Source organism: Haliotis cracherodii, unplaced genomic scaffold (assembly GCF_022045235.1).
Source record: "Haliotis cracherodii isolate W230 unplaced genomic scaffold, xgHalCrac1.p SCAF_5, whole genome shotgun sequence".
In the NCBI taxonomy this organism is placed as follows: domain Eukaryota; kingdom Metazoa; phylum Mollusca; class Gastropoda; order Lepetellida; family Haliotidae; genus Haliotis; species Haliotis cracherodii.
In genome coordinates, this window is record NW_027266308.1 from 11,578,650 (window position 1) to 11,600,286 (window position 21,637).

A 21,637-nucleotide genomic window follows, 5' to 3' on the forward strand; every position below is an offset into this window, starting at 1 on the left:
GTTTAGTCATTAATTGATACTCATTGGAAACATCACTTCTTAACGTACATACTTCTCTATATGTTTCTGTAGTTCGCGTTTCTTTTGACCGTGAGTATATCTGAAGCTTAAGTGAAACCTTTTGGCCAGATGACCTTGTTTCGATTTTGCATTATTTCCTAAGGTGGAATTAAGTTTTCATGTCACGTTAATCTTTTTGCATTGTTGTATTTATTGAATAATTCAACTACAAACAATCTTTTGTCTTTCACATGTAAAATAGGCACTGTTTCCATGTCAATAAGAGTTGACTCAGTAGGATCACCAATAACGTCCTTTGAGCAGGGCGTTCGGCCGTCTCATTTTCAAATTTAATGCCCATTGCTTTAAGGAAATGTGTTTGTTTCCGATATTGTGTTCAAGATTATTAGGGGGCACGGGTGGCCCAGTCGTCTAAGGCCCCGCGATTCGCTGTGCAGAGTTGCGTCCCTTGGGCACGCCAGAAACCTGTGATTGTGGGTTCGAATCCCGGTTCGCCCCGATTATGTTTCTAGATTTGTCAGCACCATGCTCGTGGGTTTCACCGAAGTGTTAAATGTCTGAGACCTGCATTACTTCGGGCTTTCCTACCACATTAAGCTGACACGCCGCGATATAACTAGAATACTGTTAAAAGTGACGTTAAACCCAACTCACTCACTCACTCATTCAAGATTATTAATGCATGTAAAGAGGGTCCCTATACCTTTAAATAAGCTATGCGGTGTAATGGAACTTGAACCGACAGAAACTCCAACCAGGACTGTGAGAATAAAATTATATGTTTCACATCCGTTACATTCAATCAACAGGAAAATTTGTCAATGGAGTAATTAGGTGTGAAAGAATAGCAATTTAGAAAAAGTGTGATCTTTCTCCCGTCAAGGGGAAAGTATCAGAACTGATAAACGCAAGTTTGTTGATGTTAGGTTAGAAGTGTCAGACATGATAAGTGGTTTATTGAGATAGTGTGAAATGAAGCTAACATGGAGAAGCATTTAATGCGGTTAGTTAATGTTGCTAAGTTAGTAGCCATTTTTAAACAACATTTGACCCCGCAGCAACAGCCAACTGCGCAAGCGCAAGCGCGAAGTGCCGAGTCAGTATAACGGCTGTCTATGCAGGTCAGTGCTGTCACTAAATAGGACAGGATCAAGCAAGCTGAGTATAAGGAATTTATTCTCCCGCTCAGAAATGTGTTTCCCTCCCAGACGGAACACATAATAATTTATCAAGATTACGTGAACCAATCAGATCTCGTCATTCGGACATGGAGGTATGAAAAAGTATTTTATCGAGATTACATGAACCAAGTAGATCTCATCATTCTGACACGGAGATACATCTATGATAATAACATTTGTCACTGTAGACATAAACCAGGTCACTTCAAAACATTAGTGATAAGAAACTTAAATACGCCTGTCATGCAAAGAGAGAAGCTCTTATCGGTGACTGCATACGTCACGCAGGTTCTGCAGACGTCTAACACTGAAACAGGTATGCAGAGCTCTTAACATACAAAGAGGCAATTATTTTGTTCAGCAATTGTTTACGTTTTCAAGTGCCTATCTTTCATGTGGTAGCGACCGGTGCCACTGGTTGGATAGCTCATCGTGTACGAACACCTGGTATCATCACTATTTGATAGTGATTCATAAATACATGGTCATCGGAATCGTTTTTATACATGTACATAAAGGTACACTACTTCTCACACCTTCGTTTGCTAAATCAAAGCAGTACGGTACAATAAGTCCGCAAAGTACCACTGTAATTCTGCAAACGTACCACGGTAATTTGCAAGCGTACGCCGGTAATTCTGCAAACGTACCACGGTAATTTGCAAGCGTACGCCGGTAATTCTGCAAACGTATCGCGGTAATTTGCAAGCGTACGCCGGTAATTCTGCAAACGTATCGCGGTAATTTGCAAGCGTACGCCGGTAATTCTGCAAACGTACCACGGTAATTTGCAAGCGTACGCCGGTAATTCTGCAAACACGGGAAAGCACCATGTCACGTTTCCGGGACTGTACCAGTCTGAGGAAGAAGTATTTATGAGCAGTAGTGAAGATGATGTATGAATTAGTTACAATAAGAGCCACAAACCCCTTTCCATAGCCACAAGAACGCCGAAGACCCGGGTTCGATTCTCCACATGGGTACAATGTGTGAAGCCCATTTCTGTTGTCCCCCGCCGTGATATTGCTGGAATATGCTAAAAGCAGTGTCAAACCATACTCACTCACTCACCATCGCCGCCAGAAATCTCTGCCAAAAGCAGGATCGATTGGACAATTCCGACTATATCATCCGCATGTGTTCATGAATCACCTTCAACTAGTGATGATACCAGGTGTTCGCTAAAAGGTGAGTTATTCCAATTCTGTTTCCTCTTTTCATTTTGTGCATTGTACAATGACAACATCCCTCACTGACTTCACCCACTTTGAGATACATTCAGCAAGTTCATCTTCTCTTTTGAGCCATTTGGCCCAACAGACACTATACACAATTCTCCCTTCCTCAAGCAAACCATATACACCAATATCGCTTCCTCTAGTGTTAAACCCTATACTCGAGTAGCCCTTTTTCTAATGGTTTCTTAAGGTTTTAGAGTCAAGTCAAAATGTGTTGATGATGTCAAAACCATGTTTCTGTTCCAAGCCTGAACTACTGCAGCAGGATGATTCCAGGTGCACCTGTCCTCTTACTATTACTCTTGCCAGGTATGTACACCGTATCACTCTTAGATGACTCATAGAGAGTATACCTTGTAAAATGTGTTTTGTTAGATCACACATAGTGAGTATACCTTGTAAAATGTATTTGGTTAGATCACACATAGTGAGTATACCTTGTAAAATGTATTTGGTTAGATCACACATAGTGAGTATACCTTGTAAAATGTGTTTTGTTAGTTCACACATAGTGAGTATACCTTGTAAAATGTGTTTTGTTAGATCACACACAGTGAGTATACCTTTTAAAATGTGTTTTGTTAGTTCACACATAGTGAGTATACCTTTTAAAATGTGTTTTGTTAGATCACACACAGTGAGTTATCCTTGTAAAATGTGTTTTGTTAGATCACACGTGGTGAGTATACCTATTAAAATGTGTTTTGTTAGATCACACATAGTGAGTATACCTTGTAAATTGTGTTTTGTTAGTTCACACATAGTGAGTATACCTTGTAAAATGTATTTTGTTAGATCACACGTGATGAGTATACCTTGTAAAATGTATTTATGCTCAGGTACTAATAAGATCAAACGTTATTACTTCAGACTTGTGACTTCAGACTTGTCCTATGTCACATTTAATAAATGGTTATTATTAGGTTAATACTGTTAATATTAGTCCAAGAAGAGTATGCTGTGTTCCCCGAATGCACAGAACGTCATTCAAAATATCAACCACTGGTTTGCCTCGTTCAGATTCGGTTTTTCAAAGACTGCCATCATGTAGATGCCGCCAAAATGTATGACAAACATATTATAATGGTAAAATGACACAACGAAAGAGGGTGGTCGCCAAAATGTATGACAGCTATATGGGAGGAGTATGGGCATAAAATTGACCCAGTACTTATTTTATTTTAGGGATTGGTTATTTATCATAGGGATGGTGGGTCAATTTCAACACCCAACACCACCACCCCCCTCCCACCACACCCTCCCACCACACCCTCCTTGACAAATGACCGCTCCGTTGTACAAGTATTACAAGACATCAAGCAATGGTTGTATTTTGTAATAAATTATGTCTGCAACTTTTTTCAGCCGTGGAATGTGGTCGTCTACAAATCAGTGGCGATTATTTCACGAAAGACGGAAGCCGCGTGTTTCTGTCAGGTGTCAACCTAGCTTGGGTCGGTTATGCCACAGACTTTGGGAACAATCAATTTGCTACAAGGAAATCCAGCTATGAGAGATACTTCAAGGAGCTCCATGAATCAGGGGGCAACTCCATCCGTAAGTGAAGTGATTGCCAAGTATTAAGTCCTGGTTGGGGATATAACATGCACAGAAAATACTTGCATACAAGCGTTTCTGTTGTTGAGGATGGGCACGGGTGGCCCAGTCGTCGCTGTGTAGAGTTGCGTCCCTTGGGCACGCCAGAAACCTATGGTAGTGGGTTTGAATCTCGGTTCGCCCCGATTATGTTTCTAGGTTTGTCAGCACGATACCCGTGCTCGTGGCTTTCACCGAAGTGGTAATTTCTGAGACCTGCATTACTTCGGGCTTTCCTCCTACAGTAAGCTGACACGCCGTGATATCATTGGTATAATGTTAAAAGCGGCGTTAAACCCAACTCACTCACTCCTCCAGCAAATCATATACGCCAATATCGCTTTCTTATGTGCTATACCATATACTCGAGTATCCTTTCTTCTAATCGAAGAGACTCCTTTTTAAGCAGATCTCACCACTTATACAGACACACTGTATAATTTACATAACCAAAATGTGCATTAGCCACCCAATACGACATATTCGAGTTTAAAAATAAACGACTTGTTGTCGTTGTTACAATAAAACACTGCAGTGTTTGCATTTTTCACATTACTGAAGTTGAAGGAACTCGGTTCAAATGACGACACTGTTGTATTATTACTGTGATATTGCAGAAATATATTTGTGTTCCTATTGGTATACATATTTATGTCATGTGGGTACTCTCATGGTATGGTCACTTAGATCTGTGTGTATTCATGTTACGTCAGGTATATGCATGTTACGTCAAACCCATTCATGTACCGTCAGGTAAATGCACGCTATGTCAGGTCTATTCATCTTACGTCAGGTACATATATGCGTCTTACTTCAAATATATGCGTCTTACTTCAAGTAAATGCATCTTACTTTGGGTACATTATCTTACTTCAAGTATATGCATCTTACTTTAAGTATATGCATCTACTTCAGTTATATGAATCTTACTTCAGGTATATCCATCTTACAAGTTTAGCATCTTACTTCAGGTATATCCATCTTACAAGTTTAGCATCTTACGTCAGGTATATTCATCTTACTTCAAGTATATGCATTGTACGTCAGGTATATGCATCTTACTTCCAGTATGTTCATTTTACTTTAGGTATATTCACCTTACATCAGGTATATGCATCTTACTTCAGATATATTCATGTTACTTTAGGTATATTCACCTTACATCAGGTATATGCATCTTACTTCAGATATATGCATCTTACTTCAAGTATATGCATCTTACGTCAAGTATATGCATCTTACGTCAGGTATATGCATCGTACTTTAGGTATATCCATCTTACTTAAGGTATATGCATCTTACTTCAGGTATATGCATCCTATTTCAAGTATATGCATCTTACGTCAAGTATATGCATCTTACGTCAGGTATATGCATCGTACTTTAGGTATATCCATCTTACTTAAGGTATATGCATCTTACTTCAGGTATATGCATCCTATTTCAAGTATATGCATCTTACGTCAGGTATATTCATCTTACGTCAGGTATATGCATCGTGCTTTAGGTATATGCATCGTACTTTGGATATATTCATCTTATTTCAGGTAAATGCATCTTACTTCGGGTATATTCGTGTTAGGTCAGGTATATTCTGTGTATTGTCAAGTTTTAGTGAGAAATATGTGTCAGTGTGTGTCGGCTAACAATACCGACAGTGGACTCACGTTTCCGAAGGCATATCCGTGTTGTTGCAGGTATATGGATACATGTGCAGGGCGAGACAAGTCCCCTCTTTGACGGAAACGGCTACGTGACCGGATTAGACAGTTCTGGAACATTTCTCAGCGACATGAAGGAGCTGCTTGGTCTGGGCCAGAAATACAACATCCTCGTGTTTTTCTGCCTCTGGAACGGCGCCGTCAAGTTTGACAAGGAATACCGGATGGATGGGCTGATTCGGGATACCGGCAAACTCACGTCCTATCTCCAACACGCCCTCATCCCGTGGGTCAAGTCTGTGAAAGACAACCCTGCAGTCGGAGGCTGGGACATCATGAATGAGCCAGAAGGCCTTATCAACACGCACAGAAGCAGTAATAATCCTTGCTTAAACGCTACCCACCTCATACCGGATGGTGCCGGCTGGGCTGGGAGACTTTATAACTATGAAGATGTTCAAAGGTAAATGAGTGAGTGAGTTGTGTTTAACACCGCTTTTAACAGTATTCTAGTTATATCATCACGGCGCGTCAGCTTAATGTGGGAGGAAAGGCCCAAGTGATGCAGGTCCCGGATGTTTACCACTTCGGTGAAACCCACGAGCACGGGTATGGTGCTGACAAAGCTAGAAACATAATCGGGGCGAACTGGGATTTGAACCCACAATCATAGGTTTCTGGCGTGCCCAAGGGACGCAACACTGCACAGCGAATCGCGGCGCCTTAGACGACTGGGCCACCCGTGCCCCGTCAAAGGTAAATGTTTCAACATCAAGGCCCATATACGGGGTTCATCCATCACTATTCTTGAATAGTGTTGTATATTGTTATCTTATCTTAGCAATCTTACAAAATGCAATTTATGTTGCTCAGTTCCACATCGCACAGGGGCATGCTCAAAGCGCTATTATCACCCCAGTCACTGGGTCAGTTGCTACTCAACAATCATTCTCAGCTCCCTAGGGAGTATACAACCCAAACTGCCTGTCAGGCGCTAGAAGGTTAACAACCATGTCTCATTCTACCGGGTACCCACATACTGCTGGGTGAACAGAGGCTCACTTCTAACAAAGTCACTTGCCCAAGGAGACACCACATGTGCTTCAGTGTGGGGCAGGATCGTTTCGCTAGAAACACTCAGCAGACAAACTGCCGAAACGCGGTCACCCATCCAACGACTCTCCGCGACCGACTTTGGTTAAGTTTACCTGATTTGTGACCCGTGCGTTGTGCATAAGGCGACGTCATTATATCTATTCAAATAACCGCTTACATGTGACGGGATAGTGTTGTTGATTCTCTTGCATTGACAATTTGTATTTGTAAATAATCGAGTCTGGGTCAGGGAATCCAGGAATTGACATCAAGAGCTTCGATCTACGCAGTTAGGATACGATGACACAACAAAGTACAGTAAACTACGGTTATAACGAACTTAAAGGTACTGCTAATTTTAGTTCGTTATAACCGTAGTTCGTTAGAAGCATATATACAGCATAGCTACAGCAAATAGTCGGGACCAAAAACGAAAGTTCGTTATATCCGTCAGTTCGTTATAAGTGTGTTCGTTATAACCGTATTTTACTCCTTGCGATCCCGTTAATCGCCTCTTGTGGTAGGCATGGGTTGCTGAAGACTATGTCTATCCCAGATCTTCACGGGGGGACAGGGTTATGATGACAGTGAGATATATTTACTCCATGTGGACATGCACAGGTTCATCAACTGGCAGGTTGACGCTATCAGACAAACAGACCCCGGTGCTCTTGTGACGTTGGGGTCATGGAAAGCACAGGTCAACACGGACGAGTATGGCTCGCACAACCACTACTCGGATCATTGTCTGACACAAGCAGGAGGCAAGGCACAGGTCGGATATGCATATTATTAGTTATTATGTCGAGGCGTCAGCCGAGCACAATATTTTTCTGCTAATCTAACATGATACTGTATGCGGCAACTAAAGACACCATTACGAAATTAGGCCGAAGAGTTTAAACAGCTATCCATATCGCACATGTCAAATAAATACTTAACACTTACTACCGTTTACGTTTGGGTCAAAGGGAGACTACTCTTCAAACCTTAGAGGCAAAACCTTGTTGGATTTTGACTGACGGTATTCTGGCTCATGTGGGTTAGTTCTGCTCTCTGATTTGTCAGTCTCACTTTGAGGCATAATAACCTATGTTATTGTTGTTTTGGTAGAGGCGTTATACGGCGCTATGTCATTTGTAGCTCATCCTGGAGACCAACCTTTCGTGAGCGCCCGATACACAGCCAGTTACAGTAGATGTACAATATTATTGAACGATAATTTTGGTTCGTTATGTAATGCCGCCCTCTTCAATATTTAAGCTATATGACGGCATCCAGACAATCCAGTGACTGAAATCATAAGCAGCGATACACGCCCCGGGGTACCATCACACCGTCAACCACATCACCGAACTCATCTTCCCGAGGCAAGGGAGTTTACTGATTATAAAAGTCCAGTTTCTACCCCAGTCGAACTAGGCTGGAATTCCAGAGTTATATATTGGCTGGACTAATGAGTCTATGCACAGTCTAATCAAAATCGCGTAACGAAAACGACATCCGGTTCGTAAACGGTCGAGTGGAGGGTTTGTAAAGCATGTGTATCGTCAAATTAGCGTCAACAGATAGTTGAAAAATCTTGTCATGTTTTTAATCAAGATACTCACTTGATCTGATGCACTTCGCGAAGTAAGACCAGTTTTATGAATGTATAGATCGTGACTATCGATCAGATCGTCTTGACTGGGCGCCGCCATTTTGTTTGAAGCAAAAGCAAGTGATGTGAGAGGCGAAATCTGATTGGTTAGTAGGGGGGACATGGAAGGGACATAACTCGTTATAGCCACTGGTGGCGCTACGATCGAGCCCAGAAGTTCCAGCCTTGGGAGGATACGACTTTCACAGTCAAGTTACTCCCTTGCCTCGGGAAGATGCACCGAACATGACCTCGGGATCAGTTTAGTTCCCTCTTACGACCAGCATAGGTCGAGACCTGCTCTAACCCGGAATACCTACTGATCTGAACTGAAACAACTAATACCCCTGTGTAGGACGTACGTGTATGTACGCTGAAATTATTCTTGTTTCAGGGCGTGCTGCAATTCTACACCGTACACTCATATGGCAAACACTTCGACAACCTCTCACCATTCAAGGTAACTTGTATTAGTCCTGTTCTATTTCCAGAGTCACCATCTTCAATTTAGACATATACTGTTTTCCTATTTCCTAAACGTTTTTATTTACTTTTGAGCAGCAGAATCTGTGCACTCAGAAGACGTAATTCATGAATAACCTTTGTGTTCATTAGTTTCGTGTCACTAAATGGTCCAGATCTATCGATCACTTGATTGTCTGGTTTCTTTACAGGCTGCGAGAGTGAGTCACCTAATCTTCAGCGATCTAACCCACTCAGCCACCGAAGCTTCCGCTAAATGAAAGTCCGACAACTGATAATCTTTGTGTGACTTTTTGTACTGGCGATTAGGTGCCTCACTCTGGCAGTATGGGTTCGAGGCCCGTGAAGATCCGGGGTAGAATAGGTATTCAGCAACCCCTGCTTGCCGTAAAAGGCGACTATGCTTGTCGTAAGAGGCGATTAACACCATCGGGTGGTCAGGCTCGCTGACTGTTGATGCATGTCATCGTATCCCAATTGCGTGGATCGATGCTCGTGATGTAAATTACTGGATTGTCTGGTCCAGACTCGATTATTTACAGACCGCCGTCATATAGCTAGAATAGTTCTGAATGGGCGTTAACAACAACCAAACAAACAAAGCATGGACTCGAATCCCGGACGGGACTCAATCCAAAAAAAGACCTAGAATCTGTACTTCACTAAGAAAGTGTTATCCCAAATATAACATTTGTTACGTCTATTATTGCACAAACTCTAACTACCAAATGAGAATGCGCTGTAAACGTTTCATCAACGAGCAAAGGTCAATATCACGAGTTACATAATGCTCACAAAAAATCTTTAAAATCTCACTTTTTGAATATATATGTATAAGGAGTAAGTATTGATATGATAAGAGTGCTCGTTTGAACATACACCCCCACAAGTGAGCATTACCCTATCTTGTTAAAATAGTTGAAACATCAATGGAAATGTTTAATGGAACACAAATGTGAAAGGGGGCTGGCAAAATAGTACGTGTTGTCATAAAGATAGGTAACGCTAATAATCCTTTTGGAATTTTGTTATTTCGTAACCACACATGATAAGTAAGCTTACGCAAAACAAATTCAAGCCTATATTTCTGTATAGAAGGATTGGATTGTTCCGATTTGGCATTTTGGGCCTTTCCTCTAGATCTCGTATTGCGTCGGTTGAGCATTACATGAAAAATAACAGTTGCAGATGTAACTCCTAGTGTCCCCACATGAATATATTCCAAAACAAATATTATTCTCACACCTGTTTCATAAACATGAACAGCTTTCAGTATAGAGATGTTAGATCGTTGTTGGCATTTAAACACTAGCAGTTGTTAGTTGCTATAGTATCAACCCTAAGTGTTTACTTTTGAAATGAATGAATAAATAATTAGTTTATTTTCCAAAACAAATATAGTTTTTAAACACTTTTTCAAAACACAATTGCATAAGTGTATATCGAGATATTTTAGGTCAAATATCATTTTGGACAAATGACACAAGCAGTTGCAAATGGAACCCCTAGTAACACCACTTGAACACTTCGGGTTGCAGTATCAACACATAGTGTTAACTTTTGAAATAAATAAATAAATAAATAAAAATTGCAAAACAAATATGACGTTTAAACAAGTTCTCAAAACACAATTGCACAACATTCTGTTTTGAGATATTGAGCAACTGGCAGTTGCAGCAGTAACGGTTGCAATATCAACCGCTAGAGTGTCAGTGACACTAATAGATGCTTAGTGCTCACATGTTTACACCCGAGGTTGCAGTTGCAACCCTCAGTGTTCATAGTCACACTAAGGTTCAGGTGAACACTAGGGGTTGTAAACGTGCACTACGTCATGTTTCCCTCAACACCAAAAGAGTACCACAAGGTCGATGGTGGGTGAGTTTATCTTTCTATTCATCACGGCACCAAAAGAGTACCACAAGGTCGATGGTGAGTGAGTTTATCCTTCTATTCATCACGGCACCAAAAGAGTACCACAAGGTCGATGGTGAGTGAGTTTATCCTTCTTTTCATCACGGCACCAAAAGAGTACCACAAGGTCGATGGTGAGTGAGTTTATCCTTCTATTCATCACGGCACCAAAAGAGTACCACAAGGTCGATGGTAAGTGAGTTTATCCTTCTATTCATCACGGCACCAAAAGAGTACCACAAGGTCGATGGTAAGTGAGTTTATCCTTCTATTCATCACGGCACCAAAAGAGTACCACAAGGTCGATGGTGGGTGAGTTTGTCCTTCTATTCATCACGGCACCAAAAGAGTACCACAAGGTCGATGGTGAGTGAGTTTATCCTTCTTTTTCATCACGGCACCAAAAGAGTACCACAAGGTCGATGGTGAGTGAGTTTATTCTTCTTTTCATCACGGCACCAAAAGAGTACCACAAGGTCGATGGTGAGTGAGTTTATCCTTCTGTTCATCACGGCACCAAAAGAGTACCACAAGGTCGATGGTGAGTGAGTTTATCCTTCTCTTCAACACTGCTTTCATCCGTTGTGTACGTCACTGTTTTCACAGTTGTGTTAACCACCTTGTCCACCATGGAGTACACTACTTCCTATTTCCCCAGCACCAAAAGAGTGACTACAGGCTGAACAAGCCGCTGATGGTAGGTGAGTTTGCCTCCAAGAATGGCGGCGGGATGGCCATCGAGTCCATGTTCCAGTATGCTTATAACCATGGTTACTGTGGGTCCTGGAGCTGGTCTGCAACCGATAACTATGAAGGGGATGCGTGGGAGACTCAGAAGAGAGGAGTGGCGTCAATCAGAAACAACAGCGATGCATCCAAGGGAACGGTTCATTTCACACTGTAGTGTGTGGAATAAAATCAAACAGTTCGCTCTTCAGTGCAGCGTTGGAAGATTGTTTTTTTGGAGCTGACATTCAGGCGAAATGGTGTTGGCTCTGTTCCTAGTAGCCTACACATGATATCACATGCGAGAAAATATGATTTGTGTCTTTTAGTGGGCGAGTGCGCTTCCTGACAAGCTGTGTTCCTGTCGATGTGTTCCCGTGTACAATGACAGACGTGAATGTGTTCCAATAGAAAAATGACGGAAGTTAATGCGTGTCACAACAGTTACAACGAGCCCATTAAAACGTAATGATTTACCCAACTCTCTCTCTCTCTCTCTCTCTCTCTCTCTCTCGTGTAGTCTAGTGGTTAAAGCGTTCGCTCGTCACGCCGAACACCGGAGTTTGATTCCCGACATGGTTAGAATGTGTGAAGCCCATTTCTGGTGTCCCCCGCCGTGATTATGCTGGAATATTGCTAAAACCATACTCACTCCCTCACTTTCTCTTTCACGTGCATTATCATCTTGAAAGATGAAACGGTGCCCAACACGTTGTGGGAATAGCATCACGAGTAGTGCAATGATGTTGTCCCTTTAGTATTGATCTGTGGACAATGGACAATATAGAGGGCACGTCGGCCATTGTGATCCCACCCCAAACCATTATGGACCCACCCCCTAACATCCAAAAAACGCTCCTAAGGACGTCTACAACCACGATTCCTTCGCCCATGGACTGAGTGTGTTGTTTCTTTGTTGTGTAACACCGCACTCAGCAATATTCCAGCTATATGACGGTGGTCTGTAAATAATCGAGTCTGGACCAGACCATCCAGTGATTGATATCATGAGCATCCATTCACGCATTTGGGATGCAATGACTTGCATCAACCAAGTCAGCAAGCCTGACCACCCGATGCCGTTAGTCGCCTCTTACATAGTCGCCGTAGACGGAGTGATTGAGTTGGGTTTAACGCCACTTTTAACAGTATTCCAGTTATATCAGCTTGATGTGGGAGGAAAGCCTGAAATGATGCAGGTCTCAGACGTTTACCACTTCGGCGAAGCCCACGAGAACGGGTATGGTGCTGACAAACCTGGAAACATAATCGCGGCGAACCAGGAACCGCAACTCTGCACAGCGAATCGCGGCGCCCTAGACGACTGGGTCATTCGTCGTTGCGTAATAATATACGTATGTTCCCCCCATAGATCGAATATATTCCAGAAGCTATTTAAAACACCTCGGGACATACGATATTATACAGTATGATTAAACATATTTAAATGTATCTTGAGAATAATTTTAGATGTTAAACATATGTCAAATCAAACAATATTCCTGAAGGATTCATTGACTGAAGTACGTGACGTCATACGCGCATTCTGATTGGTTTGTCGTATTTTCGCACAAAACATTCATCGATAGGGGAACGAGTCTTCTTGCAGGTTACGGAAAGGGGCGAGTGGTGACGAATGTGGGTTGGGCATCCGCTGTTTCTCGGGTGTCTTCGGGTTTGATCGAGGCACGTGATTAACTTACCCGCCAAATCTGGCAGGTGACAGTTCGAGACTGACAAACCCACCGTAGCCCCTCGGGTCCAGCACACGCTGAAAGGTAAGCACCCTTCCGGAGTCACTACTGACCTTCGCTACAATGGTGCTCTGAACTAGGGCAGGGACGAGTCCAAATCTACTACCCGGTCACCTACATACCTATTACCCGACCCTACCCGGGTACCCGCTGTTGGTGTCAAGAGATAGGTATAAAATGTCCGATTGGGAATAGTTTGACAGTAGCCCTGGCAGAATGGTTTTAGATACACGTATAAAACGATGTGGTCATGCATACACTGAAGTTGACTGAAGTTTTAGCTTTGTTCAAACATATTTAAGTCAGAAGGAACGTGTTCATAGTCATGAAGAAATGCGAACATAAGAGACTTAAAATTGTCGTGTAACCATGTCGTTATAATTGGAGTGATTTTTTGTCATGAAACAATATATCACGTGACTAACCGGGTAGTCCTGTGGGTACCGGGTACCCGAGTTACCCGTCCCAGCCCTAATGTGAACAGTTTATTTATATATCTAAGACAAAAATGATTTATCATATAATAAAAAGAAAAGGCTGATGAATGGGTCACGTGATTTCCTTGTTTCGAGCAAAAATGGCACTTTTTCATTGGCTTTTTGACTTTATCCCAAAGGTCTTTGTTTTGTATTTATCCCGTTTCGGCAGTAAACAAATCAACGTAATGTCAAAAGAATAGTTATATTAAAGAGTGTTAGCGTGTCCCCTATCCATGTGCTTGGAATGTGTGTAATCGAAATATCAACCGCTGAAAGCTGCATGCCTCACACCGAGGGTATAGCATGTATATTTCATGGTGTTGATTGCAACGCTGCGATGTATATAGCAATCAATCACTGTGCTCAGTTGCATGGTCACGCTCCACCAACGGGCCCTGGCATTGTGTCGTTTGTAGTTGATATGAATTCTATCAGGCTAATTATAAATGTGTTGTTTTAAAATTATGTACACATTTATACTATCTTTATTGCATATGTTATGTATTTACATTAATTCACATTAAATAGTGGGTATGTTTTAAAAGGCTTATTCGTTTAGAAAGGGGTTTGTAGATATTTCTACCATGACATTGAGGAATAATTGTTCTGATTGGTTTAAAAGAGATATCCTTTTTTTCCCACTGATATCTCTTTTAAATTAAGCCTTTTAACACACCAAAAAACGTCCGTATGAACTGATTGATCTATCGACAGCCTCATCGATGCATATAACAATGGCTGCTAATAACCCATTATAATATTGTATCCGTTGGATTACCGAACAACATCTTCTCATAAGGAAGAGAATATATGGATGTCAACTTCTTTATTATGAGGAACACAACGTTTCGGAGTATATGCTTACTCCTTCATTCACCTGATTCTCCTCATAATAAAGTGAGTGGGTGAGTGAGTTTGCCGGTTTAACGCCGCTTTTAACGCGTGTCAGCTTAATGTGGGAGGAAAGGCCGAAGTGATGCAGGTCTCAGACGTTTACCACTTCGGTGAAACCCACAAGCACGGGTATGGTGCTGACAAACCTAGAAACATAATTGGGGCGAACCGGGATTCGAACCCACAATCATAAGTTTCTGGCGTGCCAAAGGGACGCAACTCTGCACAGCGCCTTAGGCGACTGGGCCACTCGTGCCCCCCACCCCCACCCCTACGACGACCCTGAATGACCCGTAAGAACTGTCACACTTGTGTGTCTCATTAATTTCCGTTTTGGAATATTTGAAATGCGTTTCAGTTTTCGTTTATACTTCCTGTTAATGTTGCAGTCACTACCCGGTAATTAATCAGTGAAACCCCATTATCGTGTTTCTTTTTACAGAAGTAATGTGCACGGAGTGAATCATCGACCCCTTAAAAAATCAACCCGGAAATATTATGTGAGAACTGGGCGCAGCCACTTTGCAGCCTTGCCTCCATGAAGATGGCAAACGGGACATATTCCGAGGCAAATATTTCTGCCATTTTGGAAAGATCGAACGTTGAATATGCTGGAAAGATGCTTCCGGTCATAACGTTTGTGTCGGTGGTGATGTGCCTAGGTGCCTGTGGAAACATTGTTGTGTTCAGCGTATACTCCTGTGCTCGACGCAAGAGCGTCACGAACCTATTCGTCGCAACGCTGGCTGTCTTGGACCTTATCAACTGTTTATTAAGCATTCCTTCAGAAATAATGCATCTACGATTTAAGTACACCCTTGGCGATTACACCTTTTGGTGTAAAGGTACAAGAGTGTTGGCTGCTTTCACAACCATTGCCCCTTGTGGTCTATTGATAGTAATTGCAATAGATCGCTACAAACAGATCTGTCAACCTTTCAAACACCAAACAACCCTACCACTAGCGCGATCAGCTATAGGCATATGTTGCCTATTGACCATATGTATTGCCGTACCTGCTTGGTTCCTGAACGGGAACAGAACAGTTGTTGTAAATGCGATCCGAAGATCCGAATGTACCATCTCCGATGAGCATAAAGATGGCCTATTTCCGATTGGTTACAATTCCGTGTTATTTTCTCTCTACCTTGGTGGGTGTGCAGTGTTAATTGTGTTTTACACGCTAATATGGAAACGACTTCAAATTCAGCAGAAATTCAGAAGAGCACTGGGAAGAAGTTTTAAGCGTATAAGATATTCTAAGGCAACAACGGTTCGCACAGCAAAGGAAGCACCGCCGATCGAGGTAACGGAATCATCATCGTCGATGTCGCAACCGTCCCCACCGATGGAGACATTGTTACCAGTATCATCGTCTGTATCCTCATCGTCCATTACCTCAACGATTTCTAAGGTAGGTTTTAGATACAGGGAAAAGTAAGAGCATTGAGCATTGAAGAATGACAAACTACACATTCTCTTAATGTTGAAATGAGAACAATATTTCCGAATGAGATCAGTACTGTTATATTTTATGTCCCTTCTTAACACATCTTACATATAGTTGGCTATTGCAGGTAACGTCACTTTGTGTTTGTTTGTTATCTTAATTTCACAAGTTTTAATGTTTAATTGAGCGTGCTTTTTTTACAAAGAAGTTTCCTAGAGAGTCATACGGCTCAGAGGTTGCTTGCTCAGTTAACTTCAGCACTCTAAGCCTTATAAGGGAAGCTTCAAAAGGTATTATTGTAGACATGTGGGGGCATTTTCAAATATGAGGTGGGGGATTTCGAATTTGATTTGTACCATACATTCCTGTGTTTGTTAAGATAAACCCAGTCGATGCAATTCGCTATGCAGAGTTGCGTCCCTTGGGCACGCCAGGAACCTGTGGTCGTGGGTTCGTATCCCGGTTCGCCTCATTTATGTTTTTAGGTTTGTCAACTGTACCCGTGCTCGTGGATTTCACCGAAGTGGTAAATGTCTGAGACCTGCATCACTTCGTGCTTTCCCCCCACATTAAGCTGACACGCCGTGATATAACTATAATACTGTTAAAAGCGGCGTTAAACCGGCAAACTCACCCAATCACTCCAGTTACAAAAGGATTCTGTGATTCCACTTGCAAGGGGCAGACATACGTGGACTGCAACTCACGCGATAACGGGACTCCGGTGAACTTTTGGTATCAGAGGGCCGCAGTGTTTGAACTATTCTAAATCCCAACAAGACAGTCGGGGTGATTACCCATAACTGTTGCCTGCCAATCTTCAAAGTTACCTGCCCGCATTCAACATTATAAATATTGAAAATTGCGTCTTGATTCAGTTGCATTAATGCAAACAATCACTCGAGAATCTACAAGAAGTTACAATAAAATCGAATACGTAAATAGTCTTAAAATATTTGCCAGACTGACGGGTAGGTGGAGGAAAATTTCATGCAGCCCGACAGAAAAGTTACCAGCCGCGGGCAGGCGTGCAGGCAGTTATTTCGTACACTGGACGGCCGACGAATGTTTGTGCTTCAACTCAACAGAGAACCTGTTGGTGTTGACCAGGTATTCTAGACTACAACCAGGCCTATATTGCACATAGAAATCTCACATACTGACAATGCACGACAGGTGACAAAAATCCTCTCGTCACTGTTCCTCAATGAATATGTTGTTCTTGCAGCAGGAGCGACGCCTAGAACACTCTGATCTGAAGACCCTTCCAAAACCAAAGACTCAGGTGAAGACAAAGGCTGGAGCACCTGTTGTTACCAAGACAACTGTTGTTATGTTCCTCATAACGGTTGTCTTCATCTTCAGTTTCCTTCCGTATCTGATAATAGCGACGCTGAAATATGTCAATAGACAGGCTTTGCGTCAAGCTGGAGATATGAAGTCTGTAGTTTACCAATTCTTCCTCAAGTTTCATTATGTGAACAGTGCGTGTAATCCCATCGTGTACAGCTTCTGTGGCCGGCAGTTCCGACAGGACTTCAGACAGTTTCGTAGAGATACGGCTTATAAACTGCAGTGTTGGATAAAGCAGCGTGACCGGTGGTGAGATGTTGGATTTTAAAGTGCCATGTCATGCTATCATTACAGTGTCATGTGACGTATAGTGCTCCACGAGAACAATGTGTGATTGTATTGATATCATTCTGGTGGGAAATGTCATGTGACGTACAGTGCTCCACGAGAACAATGTGTGATTGTATTGATATCATTCTGGTGGAACAATGTCATGTGACGTAAAGTGCCACACGAGAACAATGTGTGATTGTATTGATATCATTCTGGTGTTACACTGTCATGTGACGTATAGTGCTCCACGAGAACAATGTGTGATTGCATTGATATCATGTTGGTGATACAATGTCATGTGACGTATTCTGCTCCACGAGAACAATGTGTAATTGTATTGATATCATTCTGGTGGTACAATGTCATGTGACGTATAGTGCTCCACGAGAACAATGTGTAATTGTATTGCTATCGTTCTGGTGGAACACTGTCATGTGACGTATAGTGCTCCACGAGAACAATGTGTGATTGCATTGATATCATTTTGATGATACAATGTCATGTGACGTATTGTGCTCCACGAGAACAATGTGTAATTGTATTGATATCATTCTGGTGGAACAATGTCATGTGACGCATAGTGCTCCACGAGAACAATGTGTGATTGCATTGATATCATTCTGGTGGTACAATGTCATGTGACGTATTGTGCCACACGAGAACAATGTGTGATTGTATTGACAGCATTCTGGTGGAACAATGTCATGTGATATATAGTGCCACACGAGAACAATGTGTGATTGTATTGATATCATTCTGGTGGAACAATGTCATGTGACGTAAAGTGCCACACGAGAACAATGTGTGATTGCATTGATATCATTCTGGTGGTACAATGTCATGTGACGTATAGTGCTACACGAGAACAATGTGTAATTGTATTGATATAATTCTGGTGGTACAATGTCATGTGACGTATAGTGCCACACGAGAACAATGTGTGATTGCATTGATATTGTTCTGGTGGAACAATGTCATGTGACGTATAGTGCTCCACGAGAACAATGTGTGATTGTATTGATATCATTCTGGTGGTACAATGTCATGTGACGTATAGTGCTCCACGAGAAAAATGTGTAATTGTATTGCTATCGTTCTGGTGGAACAGTGTCACGTGACGCATAGTGCTCCACGAGAACAATATCTGATTGTATTGATATCATTCTGGTGGAACAATGTCATGTGACGTATAGTGCTCCACGAGAACAATATCTGATTGTATTGATATCATTCTGGTGGAACAATGTCATGTGACGTACAGTGCTCCACGAGAACATTTTCTGATTGTATTGATATCATTCTGGTGGAACAATGTAATGTGACGTTTTAGTACTCCATGAGAACAATGTGTGATTGCATTGATATCATTCTGGTGGAACAATGTCATGTTACGCATAGTGCTTAATAAGAACAATGTGTGATTGTATTGATATCATTCTTGTGGAAAATGTCATGTGACGCAAAGTGCTCCACGAGAACAATGTGTGATTGTATTGATATAATTCTGGTGGAACAATGTCATGTGACGTATAGTGCCACACGAGAACAATGTGTGATTGTATTGATATCATTCTGGTGGAACAATGTCATGTGACGTATAGTGCCACACGAGAACAATGTGTGATTGCATTGATATCATTCTGGTGGAACAATGTCATGTAACATGTAGTGCTACACGAGAACAATGTGTGATTGTATTTATATATTCTGTCAATAGTATCAATACAATGTCATGTGACGCACAGTGCTACACGAGGACATTGGTGTTTGTGTAGATATACTATTCTGTCGATACAATGTCAATACAAAGTTTGTAGGACAATGTAGTTGCACATCATGGCCACATGAAGTGGCATCGATTCATATGCCGGGGTGCAATCTGGATAAGAGTTCAGTTATAAAAAAACCCATTAAAAACAAACCTGTATTCCAACTCACCCCTGTGGAGATTGCTGCAGTGCATCAATTGTTCCCCGCCATATAATGTCATATGCAGAGGAAGGAAGTGCAAGCAATGGGAGGAGAGGATTGGTGTAACGTACATTCGTTGTCATTAATGTAGTTATCTTTGGAAAGTAAAATAGAAGAAACACTGTCTTTAAACGGTCAGCACAAGGAAAAAACAAGGCTAGATCACACATAACTGGGCCAAACACAAATGATGTTATGAATCCACTGGTAATAAATAAACAGTCCAAAATGTATAAATATGTTCACGTATTCACAAAGGGATTCCCATTCATCCAACAGCAAGTTAGGAACATGCAGGACAAGACAGGTCAAGTCATCTACAGGTTGATAAAGGTCAAGTCATCTATAGGTTAATACAGGTCAAGTCATCTATAAATATTAAGAAGTATCTTACACATTGTAAAAACAAAGTTAATAGGTCACATTTCTCAAAACTTCGATTAAGTATTCACAAACGAAAACTTGAAACTGGTAGATATACAAAAATACCAACCCCACTGGAACAACGTCTCTGTGAAACATGGGATGTCTTAGAAGACGAGCAACATTATGCACTGTTGTATAGATTACAACCAAATAATCTACAAATAATCCTTAATCATGATTAAGAATTTGGTACACTCTGTTAAAAGGGCCAATTCTTAATAATTTTACCATCAGGTATCCAGAAACAATTTCCAAGATCTGTTATCATATCTACAATTATAAACAAATTCCTTGTATGTACAACATTACCATAGTTTTACTCAATTCGAATTTGGTTCCATATCATTATAATGCACTTGTTTTAAAATAAAATTGTTAGAACGAACTTCCTTTGTATGTTGAATGTACCTATGTGCTTTTGACTTACTGTGCCTATTGTTTGTGATAGTGTAATATTGTCACTGTTTCTCAATGGAATGTTACGCAACACATATCTAATCTAAAACATCTATGTTGTATGATGGTTAGTTAAAGTTGTATACGGGGGCACTGTTGGCCCAATCGCCTAAGGCGCTGCAATTCGTTATGCAGAGTTGTTTCCCTTGGACACTCCAACCCATGACAGTGTGTTCGAATCCCGGTTCACTCCGATTATGTTTCAAGGTTTGTCAGCACCTACCCGTGCCCCTGGGTTTCACGAGTCGTTCTGTGTTTGTTTATTTTATTAACATTAAAAGGTTATCTAGATTGGAAAATTTATGTCCCATTCACGATAACGCACTTTCTATAAACAAATACGCAGCCATTTGACAAAACTGTAAATAGCAAACATTGCAATTACTTCTGTGGAAAAAGTATAATTAATTTTTTTTTAAAATACATAGATTAGCGTTGTGTTAAATTGCGTGTACCAATCACCTGTTGGGAGGTTGCTAATGATAAAACATCCAATATGAAATACGAGATGTCTCTGAGCATATATTGTACTAAATAAAAAATGTAAACTGATATTCTTTTGTTGGCAAGATGTATTTTTGCACACTTTTTAGTTGAATGGCCATCACGTAACTATGCGAGATGGATAGGGTGTAGTATTGCGTGGTACTGACACGTGCCCGATGAGAACGCCAGTCTACGAATCAAGAACAGCCATATAATGTCCCTCTTGATCTTGTTGCCAAATAAATAAGGTAAAAATAGTCTTAACAAATGCATTTTAATAAATAAACTCCACGTATACAACCAAAATAACACACCATGAATACATGTATTGTATACAATGCATGTATTTCCCATTCAGTTACTCATAAGCCCCCATGGACTTTAAAAAATGCGACTTGGCGCCGTTCAATTATACGAGTTGCCGCACTGTACGGGTCCGACGAATAACTGTCAAATGGTTTAGTTAACTGTTGTGCACACAGCTTGTGATATTTTTTTATTGAAAATAATTAAACATTAAAGCAGGGTCAAAAAGAAAAAA

General features: G+C 41.3%; 2 protein-coding genes across 2 annotated transcripts; both read left to right on the forward strand.

Moving 5' to 3' along the window:
- Positions 1-2,691: 2,691 nt before the first annotated feature.
- LOC139443351 (mannan endo-1,4-beta-mannosidase-like) lies at positions 2,692-11,732 on the forward strand. The gene is made up of 6 exons (XM_071224338.1): positions 2,692-2,749; positions 3,806-3,997; positions 5,734-6,160; positions 7,414-7,567; positions 8,826-8,891; positions 11,487-11,732. Exons 1-6 carry the CDS (start codon positions 2,707-2,709, stop codon positions 11,730-11,732), a joined length of 1,128 nt encoding a protein of 375 aa, XP_071080439.1. The 5' UTR covers positions 2,692-2,706.
- Positions 11,733-16,008: 4,276 nt separating this feature from the next.
- Positions 16,009-17,737, forward strand: LOC139442435 (orexin/Hypocretin receptor type 1-like). Its single transcript, XM_071223245.1, has 2 exons — positions 16,009-16,095; positions 17,360-17,737. Exons 1-2 carry the CDS (start codon positions 16,009-16,011, stop codon positions 17,735-17,737), a joined length of 465 nt encoding a protein of 154 aa, XP_071079346.1.
- The last annotated feature ends 3,900 nt before the right edge of the window (positions 17,738-21,637 follow it).